Raw genomic sequence first — 12,953 nt, forward strand, 5'->3', positions numbered from 1 at the left:
AAGGAACAATAAATATATGCTAGAATTGTGTTTATTGTATCACAATACACAGGAGGTGAATCGTTGCTGGAATGTTTATTTTGCCGATGACTTGATGAAAAAACGACAGGACGCGTAAAAAGTTCGTGGTAACAAAGTCACACCACCATGGCGCCAAGGCGGCGCCTGCCTGTCGATGTTCTCAGGGGAATTGCAAAGCGGTGATAGATTTCTTGATAGATTTTTATATATAGCAAATGAAGTAGCTATTTCACACACACGCACTTCATAAGGTAAACGTGGTGATAGTATGTTCGTTTAACCGTCTGTTGTTTTGTTATGTGAGATGTTTCCTCAACATACTGTTATGGGTATGGCACTCTCTGACACGTGAGTTTATTCCAGTCATGTGCTGAAGCTGTTATAACAAGTGAACTTCATGCGTAGTAATAGAACGTAAATAAAGAAAGAAAACAAACAAAAAAAGTAGCCGGCTTTCTTGCTCATATACGTCGCTTGTTTCTGTACATAGGCTCAGCTATCTCACTGTCGTTTACAGCAGCAGGAACTTACATATAAATGAGATTCCTAAATTCGCATATTTCGTAACATAATTGGCTCTGCACACCCTGTAATATCTTGCTGCCAAGAAAAGCGCATTTGAGAACGTTTTTTAGTACACGCTCATTGGTATGCATCTGTGTACCGTGCGCCACGCAAGAAGGTGTGATACCTTGTTTCGTCCCGGCCTCTACCCTGATTTGTGTTGAAGTGCGTAAGATTCGTTCAGTGGATTTCTATTTATTTCGTCCTGTCGAGCTACATCGTTTGGCTCTTCGTTATTACAGTACGACTTGCATCTCGATGCTGCTCTAGCTTCTATTATCACCTCTTTGATGAAAAGTCGGTACCCGCCTAAAGATTGCAAAGAAGAAGCAGGTGAAGAATCAACGTAGGCAAATAAAGGTAATACAAGCATCGAACGGTCAATCGTTAAACTTTGAGTACTTGGCACTCTTTATGCACGATTTTGACATTTAAATGTGCTTGAGATAATAGTCACGAGATCACACTTTTACGAGTGGGTATACGATTCGAAGCAGAATAGACGTAACGTGAGGTGTAACGATGCGTACGGGATTTGCTTTTTTTTTTTTCTTATTTCAAGCATCGCCTCCTTTCGAGTTGTAGTGTCCGATGACAGTTGGCGATTCCTTTTCGGGTTTCACCTATTTTGGCCAATGGTGTTAATGTGCGTGGAGATGTGTAGTCAGTAGTGCTTACTAAATTGTGCTCGAGTGTTGAATGTTTCGCAAGTCATGGTAAACACACACACACAAACAAACAGTAAAACAGCGCTTTGAGTACTCTTGGTAAGGAACAGTATGTCCTTGGCAAAACCACGTCGTTTTGAGTCCCAAACGCCGTTTCTTTCCCCCTATGGCTTCTACAGCTGCTCAGTATCCTGAGAAATACAAAATGCGCACATCTATGTCATGACTAGACCGCGCCGACTGGCGACGCCAATGCCCTAGACTACGTAGCAGCGTTTCGAATGATTGAGTGGTGTAGAAACGCTGGCTTTAAGTAGAAAAACTGTGGATACATAAATGCTATTACGACTGTCAACTGCCATTACGATATTCGAAAGCAACGATGTGACAACCATGACCAGGCGCTACAAAGCAGGATGTGCCATTCCTTGCAATGAAAGGGATGTCACATTGTTTGCTGTCTTGAGCGAAACTGCATGCCACGTCATAAACGGCAGTCATAAGCAGCGCACAGTCACTATGTTCCACTTAGCTGCCTTAAATTCTTACAAACCTATGCGGATGTCTGCTCGCGAACACATTACAATACGCGAAAGTAACTCTCAGAGAAGGAGGTGAGCATGACGTCGGCATCGATCCACATTGATATTGGACACGTAAAATAACAGCGGCTGCAACAAAGTCGAGCAAATTACTATTGCAGCGCATCATCAAATGATGTTAGCGTTGCATTTTCCACAGTCATACATACATTGCCTTTCCGAGCTTCTCTAACAATCCGTTGTACTAGGTTCAGCCTGTGAGCCGTATACACGTAACAGCCAGTGACTATGTGGGCCCCTATAACCAACTGTAGTATCACTTCAAGCTTCAGGTGCTGCCGCTGACAGTTGTACATCACTCAGATTCTACAATGCATGCTGACACCACTGATTTCATACGGGGCGTGTATGTGACAAGAACCGCCTACATCCGTGGCAGAAAGGAAAGATTCCAGCCGTCACTCTCAACGCTCAAATGGAATGGTTTCGTATTTACATCTAGTGTATACCTGTAGTTATATATTTGTTTTAATGCTCGGGATTTTACGCTAAAATGAGTAAACAGAGGCCAAATCTACGACCGGAGGTCGCATTATTCGTACGCTGTATCCCGCGCGGGGCGACATCGATTAACGCGACGGTTTCATTTTTTTTTTTTCTTTTGTTCGCCGCTGCTAAGTTAATGGCTGCTGGCGTTTCTCCCTGCAACATTAATTGTCCTGCCAACCAAACAACTCGCGTGCGGGCTTTTCTGTGAAGTGAACCCCAGAAGACTTGTGACCTCAATCGCGCGTCCACATTCCCGTGGCGCGCGCCAAGCCAGCTTCCGTATTGCGGCGCATCGCTACCACACAGCGGCGCAGGCTGAAAACTTCAAGAAGTGCGTAAATACGTCAGCACGTCGCCGGAAGGAGAGGCGGCGGCCACCAAGCGTACACACGCAGTGTTCCACACCACAGCTGGCCGAGGGTGTGCATCGGAGTCGAGGGGGCGGCGTCACGTCTTTCTCACACACTAACGCACGTACAGCATGTCACGGAGCACGAACACCATCATGAACGACGAGGTACCGCAGCCTCGGTGGCCTGTCGTCGCCTCTGCCCGTGCACTCCTCATCGATGTCGGCGTGGTCCGGCTGTCGTCACTCGGCCCGGTGACGGCGCGGGGGGCCGTAGCGTGCCGGCACTCTGGTGCTGTCGCCGGGTCTGCGGTCGCGGTGTTCGGGGAGAAGATCTAGCTTGTGAGGAACCAGTCTATTTCGGGGCCTTGCCAGCGCGCTGAGGCGGCGATCACTGCGCGCTGTCGTAGTAGGTTTCGTCCATCCGCAGAGGTGACTGTTCCGGATGGGGCAGCGGTCGGTCCTTCATCGGGTTCTGCGGCGGCGAGAACATCGATGTGGCGTGTCACACGGCAGCTGGCGTGCGTTCGTACGGGACACAAGAAAATGCGCGAAAGCTCTCTATTTGATATCGTAAACGTCTTGAAGTGAAAGCCTTTTTTTTTTGTATTTCTTTTTACAAACGAAGGTTGTCTAACGCACCCTGGTAGCAGTATGTTAACCAAAGACATGCCTGTAATGGCGCTTCATGTAGACATCTAATATATAATTTTATATAGAACTTGCATACTCTCACAAAAATTAGTTTAGGCAGTCAGTCATATTCTGTTTATATATTTGTGGCTGTATAACTCTTCTTCGACTTGTCTGTAGACAGTGCATGGACATATTTTAAGGCTATTTGTAGATAGTTTATATATTGGCTATAGACGAAAAGAAATGAAGGGTATAAACTTTAGTCTACAGGTAATCAGTAGACCAAACCAATAACTCGAAAGGATGGAAATATAGTCGAAAATCCTATAGAGAGTCTAGACCATTTTTATGCCCTTTACTTAGTAATCGCGGGTAAAGAGGCCTGCCGTCTCTTGGTCATTAATCAGTAATCGCTTTACGCACAGATGCATGAATGCGTTCCTGCCGCGGCTGAGTGTGTCTACCATGCACATCGATGTGAATATCGGCAGGCGGCCTCACCTTGGGCACGTAGGTCTTCATCTCCTGGCGTTCCTTGAGAGTGCCCCGCGTTTCGGTGCCGTTGCGCATGGTGCCCCCTTCGTAGGGAGTGGCGAATGGCACGTCCTGCTCCGACATCTTCTCCATCTCCACGTACCTCTGGGACATCATGGTGCCCGTGTTCAGGGTCGCCGGGTCGTACCGCATGATCTCTGCACGACATCATGTCAGGATGCGTCCGTATTCGATGGGGCGTCCTTTCACTCGAGCACTGCTCATTCAGAATGAATGAAGGAAAATTTGTAAAAGTTATATCGGCTGACATATGTTATCTCTCATTGTAATCTCGGCCTTCATGTACGGCTTTGTTTCCCCGGTGAACGCGGGCATGTCTGCCTATACTACCGCTTTCTTTTCCTTCACTGCGCCAGCACAGGGTACATCGCTCGCTTTCACCCCAGCATGGAAACAAAAGAATGGCTATGTTTGTCTGGACTAATTCCCTATCCTTCTCAAGTTCTCAGTTGTCACCACCTGATTTTCATCTTCGCACTTAGCTGATCCGGATTTGGGGAACATATGTTCATCGTACGATTATGACTCGATTGCGCTAAAGGGTCTATCTTTACGCTCGATTGAGCGGGGAGGGGGTCGGCTCCCTTGCGCGCTCTATCACACACATCGGAGTGCTTAATGCCTAACATAGTACTCTTTACTCTCAGTGCAACTAACTTACAGGCTCATCCAGTCTTAAGGTGAACATGCGACCATGTAGTCGCTTTCTTCGGTGACGCTTCGAAGAGAGCGACCACGTGAACGGGAGTGGACAACCGTGTGTAATTTTCGCCTTCACCTCGATTCATCTTATGGGTGGAAACAAAGCTGATGTCAATTTGCCACCGGCGTTTGCACCAATCACATGAGAGCAAAAACGACACTTCTGAAAGCGACGCAAACTCGGAATACGGGACCAGCTTTTATCGCTCTAGAATTCCTTCGGCGGAAAGAGCGGCGTTGCGTGAATAGAAAAATTTGACTGAGATTGGGCACGTCATGATGTCGCATGTACACAGACACGTCGCCTAAAAGAAAAGATGGGCGTTCAGGTGGTGGGATCAAACATGAGTGGCTAGTATGCCGCTAGTATACCGTAGGTACGCTATAGTGTATCGTCATTCCGCCCAGGCACTTGTGAAAACGACGCTAACTCGGAATACGGGCCCTGGTGGAAAGAAGGCTTTTTTACCCTTATTCAGGGGTGGCGCCAAGCCATAAATGATATTTTAGATTACATTAAAAAAAAAAGGGATTTAAATACGACGGATACGCTGCTATAATATCCGTGAATTTCATAAATTTTGAATGAACAGTGTTCGGGGAAAAAATTGCAGAATGTTAATGCGGTTAAATCTAGCCTAACATTCGAAAACATTAAGTTTGGCGTAGTTTATCTTGATAAGCGGTAGACGTAGATGACGCTGTCGCTGTCTTCCCGCCCACTGTTGTTCACGCCGCTTGGCGCGGCTTATCTCAGCCTCTGAAGAGAGCCTAGAAAGGCCAGGCTCGATATCTATTTCAAAACAGACTGAATTCACCCGGTTCATCACGTGTGTTTATACGGTGAAATCACGCGACACATACTTCACTGCTGACGTTACACAGATATTTAATACAAGCAAACACTAAGGCAAGTGACCTTTAGGCAGGTGACCTCACAGAAAACGCCGATCAACCAGTGTCCGGCCATGTGACCTACGTACTACCACCTGTCAGATGCATGCTCGCAAGGAGGACCCAGATGGGCAGGGTCATCAACTTCTAACTATAACACGGTCACTGCCTTCAAAGCAGCATTTCGTTGTACGCAGGCGCACATCTAAGCAAAGCTATACAGGCACAGAGAGACCCGGAGGTGGTGCTTCGCATGGCCATGCCACTTAGCTTTATTGCATGGCCGGGACGGATGCAACGTTGTTTTGAAAACAGTGAGAGTGTTGTAGCTAGAAATTGACGACTCTGTATATGCATGCTGCACAAGTTGCCAGGAGCGACACAGATATAAAAGTTTGCTTTAACCAATACGTACGAACGTGCATGCGTGGCATAAGAGCATCGTGTCTAACTCGGCATCCGAGGGTCCTGGAATGCTGGATTCCGATTTTGTGATATGTGCTCCTTGGTGTGTTCAGTGTTATTTTTCTCAGCCCGCTTCAGCTTTGCACCGTGTAACTAATCCGCGGTCATTCGAACGCCAAACAGTTTCAAAGGGTTAGAGAATGCGCAGTCTCCTTAGAGGGCGGATTTCGTGATGGCCTGTGTAGGCGCGGGTTTAAGGAAAGCCACGAATTTAGAAACGCTAGATAGCGCTCAGATGTTTCTATCCGCACTGTTTTCGGCCGTTACAGCCGGCTCACCGGGAACAGGCCTGGGCGTGCTCTTCATTTTCCGGATGCAGATGCAGGTGCTGAACAGTATGACGAGCACGGCGAGCAATATGGCGCCTGCCGGGATCATGATGGCCATGTCCATGTAGATGGGCACCGTGTCGTCCGCCTGCTTGTTCTCGATCGCCGAGCTCTCGTGTCCGGATGCTGTAAAACAGTGGTGCACGTTTTGTGAAGATTATAGAAACACGTATGGAGAAGTGAGGTGCAATGAAAAGATGACCGCTGTTTGACGCAACGCCGGCTGGCGATTTTTCGATGTACGATCTGCTTGGCAGTAATTGAAACCCTTATTGAGATTGACTTGTAGTTGTGCATTGGGAGTCTCGATACAGGCAAGATTTTGCGATGCCATTTCTGCCCGCAAAACAGTTTTCTAGGCTACTCTTGTATGCATTGTTCTAATACAGACAAATAGGTGTTAATGGAATTGATGTTGATTTGTCGAAAACCTCACTGAAAAAACAAACAACACCTGAATACCGGCCGGACCTATTTCATACAAGGTTATTAGGCATGGGAGTCATATGATATAGAAATTGTACAGGATATAGATTATGTACGATGCAGGGCGTATGGATAAAGCCATATTGTCTCCACAGGCTTACTGCTAAGTTCTTTTCTAACGAAGCTAACAAAAATCACTATGCACCTGGATATATAGATAGATGGATTTATTGAAAGGAAAGGCAGATAGGTTTGACCAGAATTATTAAAATCTGGTCTGCTACTCTGCACTGGGGAAGGAGAAGGGGAGAAGAAAGATCATGATGGGTGTCGATATGGGTGAAGGCATATGAAATATATATACAGGCATATGCTCCTGGAAGTTCGCGAATGAGTAACCTCATGTCGACTGTAACAGTTTTTGCAGCTGGCTCAGACAGGCTCAGTTCGAGAGATATGGTAATGGGTGGAGTCAGGTTGCTGTTGCTTATGATGATGAGGAAATGGCCATGCGCGCTTACTAGTGCTCTCAGTCTTGACCAGAAGTATGGCGCTCGGGTCACCACGGCCCAGCACGTTGGATGCGGTCACGTAGACCTGGTACACGTAACCGGGGTGCAGGTTGGTCAACGTGTACGTGTTGTTAGCCGTGTTCACGATGGGCAGTTCCAACCAGGTGCCGCCGTCCTGCCGGTAGTGGATGTTGAAGCCTGCGACCAAAACGGAGAAGCGCGCATGGCGCACGCTCTTTATCATCTTGTTTTCTTTCGCCGTGCTGCCGAGTAGCATTTCGATCTTATTGAATAGTGTTTTGCGTTTGTCAGCGGTTTGCATAGCTGCTTTACGAAAGTATCTGGCTGACTCGGTTTTCCGGGCGAACGCATACCAGTACTGTTCCGTATTGTGCGCACAGCTTCTTGATGTTGCAGCTGCTGGAACCAACGTTGAAAAACGTGCGTGCTTCTCTGCTTCTGTCTCCGTCTATTAAGTGCGCACTTATTTTATAGGCAGTGGTGCTGAGATAACTGACAATGAGTCGAATTGCAAACAGACTAGAGCTGCCCGTGTTTACTTTAAAACAGAAAAATTGAAAATGAAAAATTCGACACTTCCACTTTTCATTCGAGCCCTCCTCTTCCTCTTTATTTTGCGGAAGAAATAAAAACATTGATTGATGATGATAGGGCAGGACGAAATAGCTGTGCTGCCGGCGTTGCTAGACGAGACGAACTACATTCTTGCTTCAATCAGCATGGAACGCCAGAGCACGACTGCATCTTTTGCGCTGTGCCTACGGGCTGAGTCTTTACCAACGAGTAACGACAATTTATTCTGTTTAGGTTATTTGTTTGTAACGTGTACCTGCATAGCCTGAAGCGACAAGGCCATAAACATCCGATTTCTCGGATTCCAGCAATTCAATGAGAACAAATGTACATGGCGAAAACATAGGCATATCGGGCGATCTGAAGACGAAGCTGTCAAAATGATAAAATGTAACAGGATGTGGTTTGTGCGCTTGTTGCTGGTCACTCAGCGCACACTGTGGTTTTTATCAAAGTAGGCATGCCAGGCGCTTGCTTCCGCACATGTTTGAAAAGGCATGACTCTCTTTATCACAGGAGTGTTCTCTCACCCGTAACGTCGCTGCTGGACCTGGTGACCCACCGGAGCGTCATGGAGTCGGCGGTCACCGCTGTCACGAAAAGCCGAGGAGCTTCGGGAACATCTGCGTAGCACCATGGTACAGATAGAACTGCGTGAGTTTGAGTTGACTCTTATCTTGTGGTTGCTCTACTTTTCGCGTTGCTAGAGCTGCCTGCGCGCTTACATCCATAAAGAGCAGATGAGGCGCATTTTATTGGAAAATGGAGCGACCCACATTAGACGCTTTCTTGAGCCACCTGGTTCCTGTGTCCAGCGCGATTGTGACGTTGTAGGCGCGAGCATAGAGATCCCACCTGGCAGCGTTCCGCAATCCGGTGTTACTACCACTGTAGTCTCCGGCATGCAACATGTTGGGGATTTCGCGTGCATTCTTGTCGTATACAGCCGCCCAAATCTTTAACAGGAGTGCGCGATGGTTGCTTTTTTTCTGTTCTCCTGCGCCTTAGGGCGCATAAAACTTGCCGGAAGGTCAAGGTTAAGCAAGGACTTTGTAAGCCCTTGCTTATACATGGACTTTTCGCAGTGTTAGCTTCTCTGTAACGCTCAGAATCACCAGAAAATGCGGCCATCACGCACGTCAGTTAAATGTTTGGGCGGCTGTACGAATAGGAGTTATCGAAGCGGGCGCCCGTTGCTATACCTCTACCTAATCCGATGCACCCATTTCTAAGCTATGTGTAATAAAATGACATAAAGCGCTTCTGCATATCATTGTTGGCCATTGTATGAATTCATAAACCGTCACGTGTGTCGACGACAGTCCATAAATGTAATCGACTGCTTTGAGCTGACGGACGGGCGAGGCATTTTGAAGTGGGAGTGCGACAGCTTCCCCGAGGAAGCCCCGAGTTTCCGCTTTCTCATCCCTCTGTTCGCGCCTTTCGGCTTACAGAGTCCGCGATGGTGGTGCCGCTGATACGCGGACGCCGCGTTTCCGTCTCTCCTCTACTGTCGTCACATCCGTTTTCTCCATTTTCCACAGCTCCGTATCCCCGTAATTAGCAGCCACGTCCTGGGGAAGAAGTCCTGAGTCGATTGCCTCGAGGAAGAAGCACCCGGTTGCCAATGGCGCGAGACACGCGCATGTAGTACATGTACATACACGCGCGTCTCGCTGGCTGCCTTCCTCTTTCGACGGCATCCGTTCTCACGGGCAAGTCGCCAGGCAGGCGGAGCTTACAGCACGGACAGGCCGAAGGAGCCCGAAGGGCGCCGGCAGCAGACTCGCATTCGCACGCACGCATGTCCGCGGCCTCCCGCACGTATTCTTGACTTTCTTCGGAAAGCGGCCACTACGGCGTTTTACTCCGATCGCATTTACATGTGTTTTTCCTATTAGGGGCTTTCTTACTTTTCTTTTTGTTCTCAGCTTTTTTTGTCTTGCTAGTGCGTGCATTGTTGCAAGGAGCACGCTTGTTGGCATGAGGCTGCCGCCGCCGGGTGGGGAGGGGCGCCGATATATCTGCTTCTGTATCGCGCACAAGTCCCCCCTCTCTCTTCTCCACCACGTGTGCGTGTGTATCGAGTCTGGCGCTCGCGTTTAGGCGATGTCTGCGACGATAATAGCCCACAGATGTGGGCTACGAAGGCGATTGTGTAAAGGGAGCAGAGAGGATCTCGCAACTCTCTAGAAAAGGTGACAAAAAAAAAAAAAGGTACATAAGGTTGTGGAGACAAGCTGTTCGGCCATGGAGTGTCGACGATATTGAAACGAAGAAAAGGGAGTGGGAAAGCAGAAAAATCATTAACGCTGAAAGAAACAAAGAAAGAAAGAAAGAAAGAAAGAGAAAGAAAAAAAATAAAGAAAAATAAAGAAAGAAAGAAATAAAGAAATATATATATATATATATATATATATATATATATATATATATATATATATATATAAAAAAACAGGAAAGAAAAAGAGTGCTAAAGTTGGGCAACTTTTTGGACATGAAATGACTTCAGCAGATCACTTCGGGTCATTCCCCGCTTTTTGCACCTTTTTATTTTAGCAGCCCTCAAAATCAGGTCAGCTGGTTTCCTTAAACAGGTTCAGCAAGTACACTGACACGTGTACATACACTGTGTTAATTTGCAGAATTATATTTCTCCCGCCTCTAATTCTCCATGCGTTTCACTTGCCTTCGTTTTGAGCATTGAGCGTTCTTTTCGCCATTACGTACGCGAGTGAATTACTGACTCATAAGCCTTGGTTACTACCGCGCTGCTCAACTCAGAGGCAACATTGAGCCTCCACCGTGACGCATGTTCGGTTTTGACTTTGCGTATACTGGTTTCCTTGTGCAAGTTGCTTTGCGCTCATAGGGTCGTTGCTGAGAGTAACAATATGCATGAAGCTCGCTCTACTCTAAGGCCTGACCTGTGCTCTGCTTGGGGCGTATAGCAACAGCGTGTGCCTAACGAGCCGTGTGCCTAATCATGCCGTCATGACTTTCAGCACGCAACGATCAAGGCATCATAATAAACTAAGAATACAGCGCGTATACGGTGCCCTCGTATGCTTTCAGAGCAATATTACATTTTTCCTGACTAAGCCGCAAAAGGGCCATTAATTGTAGTCATTTTCTACCCACTTGTAACCTGTTGCTGGGCTACGTCACGGTTTCAGATTGTCGCTTCGCGAAATGCATGGGCTCAGGTGTGAGACTCGGCGCTGACAAGCTGGGCGGTAACATTCCTGCAGCTGCAGTGTCTGCGATTAGTGCGAGACCTCGTGAAAAACACAACAAAAAACAAAGAAAGAACTTACAAGAACAGAAGGCAGACCAGTGTGCGTGGCTTTATACCCTTGGTTGCACGTTTCCGCACGCCAGCCTTGCTCGCACCTGGAGCAGGCGGGTGCGACGCGCGCTGAGCTGACGTATACGAAGGTCGTAGTTAGCGCGCGCAAAAATAAAAGGAGGCGTGGACGTCTGAACTTGCTGATGCAAGGGAGCTAGGCATAGACGCATGTATATAGTTGAACTGGAGCCGCCCTTGGAAAACAGCGCGCGTATGGGGTGTATGTTGGACTGTGCATACATATTCTTACAGAGTTCAGCGTTGCGTGTATTGTAGGTGTTGCGTCTACCCGTCCTCTGCGGAGGTAGCCTGAGTGGTGGTCGTGCGGGCGGGTGGTTTAACCGGCTACATTCCGCTGTTGCCTGTCGCGAAGCAAATGCGCACTTATAGTGGAGCGCTCCTAATACCTCCCTTAATTTATTTCGCTGTCCTAACGGACACAACGGGTTCCGTTTGTAGTCCTTAGTGGACTATGTGTGCCGTGTTCACAGAAACACGTTTGCAAGTAACACCTTCTTCTAAGCGAAGGGCGGCGCGCCTTCGTTACCGTGAACCAGGGTCATGTTACTCCAGGTGCGTTTGGGAGTGCGTGATCTCGTGAAGGTTAATCGGCACTTATCACTGCTGCGTCCCCTTGATAAGCATGAAAAGGACACGAGCTTTTCTGTTCCCTTCTTTGTTTAAAAGACGCAAAGTAGAGTAGGAAGAAGTAACGGATTCTGTATTTCTTTCTTTATAAGGTACATTGCATTCCCGATTATTGCTGAAGCTTTCGTGTCGCTCATGACGCTCTGTACGACACGGAGCGTTATATGGCTGGAGTTGCGGTATGCGCCGCACCGATGCGCGAATTAAGGCTGACATTTCCGGATTACGAGGTTCGTTTACGATCATGTCGATCGTTTCACACTTGTGCATCCTTTACTGCCGTCGGAAACTAAAATTCCAACCTAATTATATATAGGAACAACGTTGTCATACGCACGAGGTTTCGAAAGTGGAGCGGTCCAAGTTGATTGACAGACTAAAATTGTTTTCCCTGGACATCGAGTCTATTTTGAGTGACGGGAGTGGTAAGAGACAAGCAGGTAAACGAAGTCAAGCAGCTAAGAATAAAACAGCACTTTTTGAAGGGTCATACGATTTTGATTCCGTAGCTCTTCTCTTAGGAGTTCTTCGGAATGATTCGCAAAAAGCTCACTTTCACATCTGAGGATTTCGTGCAGGGTTTTCAACGGAGTGTGATTCGCCCCAACAAATTTGTCTTTCTCTCCCTGTCTCCCTCTATCACGCTCGATGTGCTGCAAGTAGTGCTTCAACTTTTCGATTATTTACATATTAAAATTCTTCGAACATTTGTCGATTCCTCTTTTCGCAGTTCGTTTACATGAGGTCTGTTCGGAAGAACTGTGATGTGCCTTACAATTTGTTTATGTTGATGGGGCTATTTAGTTTAAGGAAAACCCGAATGATGGACCGTCATGCTGAACCACCGCGATCAACGCAGTTTTTATTCCGAGAGCAGTGCGCTTAGGTGCAGGGAGTATATGGTGCCCTGGTATAGAGCCACCTTGTAGGTCACCGCATCTCGACGCTTGCGTGTGTGCATTCTTGAATTTTGACATTTGTTATGGCGGGTTTGTTCGTCCTGGCGCGGGTTCAAAACGCAGTCTCGGAAGCGCTTTCTTTTCTTATTGACAGTTCGTGCGGACACCTTCTGTCCACTGTCCCTGTCCGCTCCACTCATGGTCCGAGAAATGCTGTGGCATTAAAATTGTTTTGCGTGGACAACTATCAT

The 12,953-nt window shown here is 47.4% G+C and overlaps 2 protein-coding genes across 10 annotated transcripts in view; one reads left to right on the forward strand and one right to left on the reverse strand.

Moving 5' to 3' along the window:
• LOC146208515 (uncharacterized) overlaps positions 1-12,953 on the forward strand; it is a 333,102-nt gene that overhangs the window by 68,546 nt on the left and 251,603 nt on the right. For all 7 annotated transcript variants that reach the window (XR_014705030.1, XR_014705033.1, XR_014705029.1 and 4 more), the window contains exon 2: positions 8,323-8,460. The gene's annotated coding sequence lies outside the window, so the exon portion shown is untranslated. The remainder of the gene's footprint in view (positions 1-8,322; positions 8,461-12,953) is intronic.
• The window catches only part of LOC146208516 (cell adhesion molecule Dscam1-like), a 47,575-nt gene continuing 34,635 nt past the window's right edge, over positions 14-12,953 (reverse strand). For all 3 annotated transcript variants that reach the window (XM_084594398.1, XM_084594385.1, XM_084594391.1), the window contains 5 exons: positions 8,337-8,429; positions 7,222-7,410; positions 6,224-6,400; positions 3,831-4,021; positions 14-3,168 (listed from right to left, as the gene is read on the reverse strand). In XM_084594398.1, coding sequence (XP_084450524.1) covers positions 3,085-3,168; positions 3,831-4,021; positions 6,224-6,400; positions 7,222-7,410; positions 8,337-8,429 — 734 coding nt within the window. In that variant the 3' untranslated portion in view covers positions 14-3,084. The remainder of the gene's footprint in view (positions 3,169-3,830; positions 4,022-6,223; positions 6,401-7,221; positions 7,411-8,336; positions 8,430-12,953) is intronic.

Source organism: Amblyomma maculatum, chromosome 1 (genome assembly GCF_055883805.1).
Source record: "Amblyomma maculatum isolate TAMU_Amacu chromosome 1, ASM5588380v1, whole genome shotgun sequence".
Taxonomy (NCBI): domain Eukaryota; kingdom Metazoa; phylum Arthropoda; class Arachnida; order Ixodida; family Ixodidae; genus Amblyomma; species Amblyomma maculatum.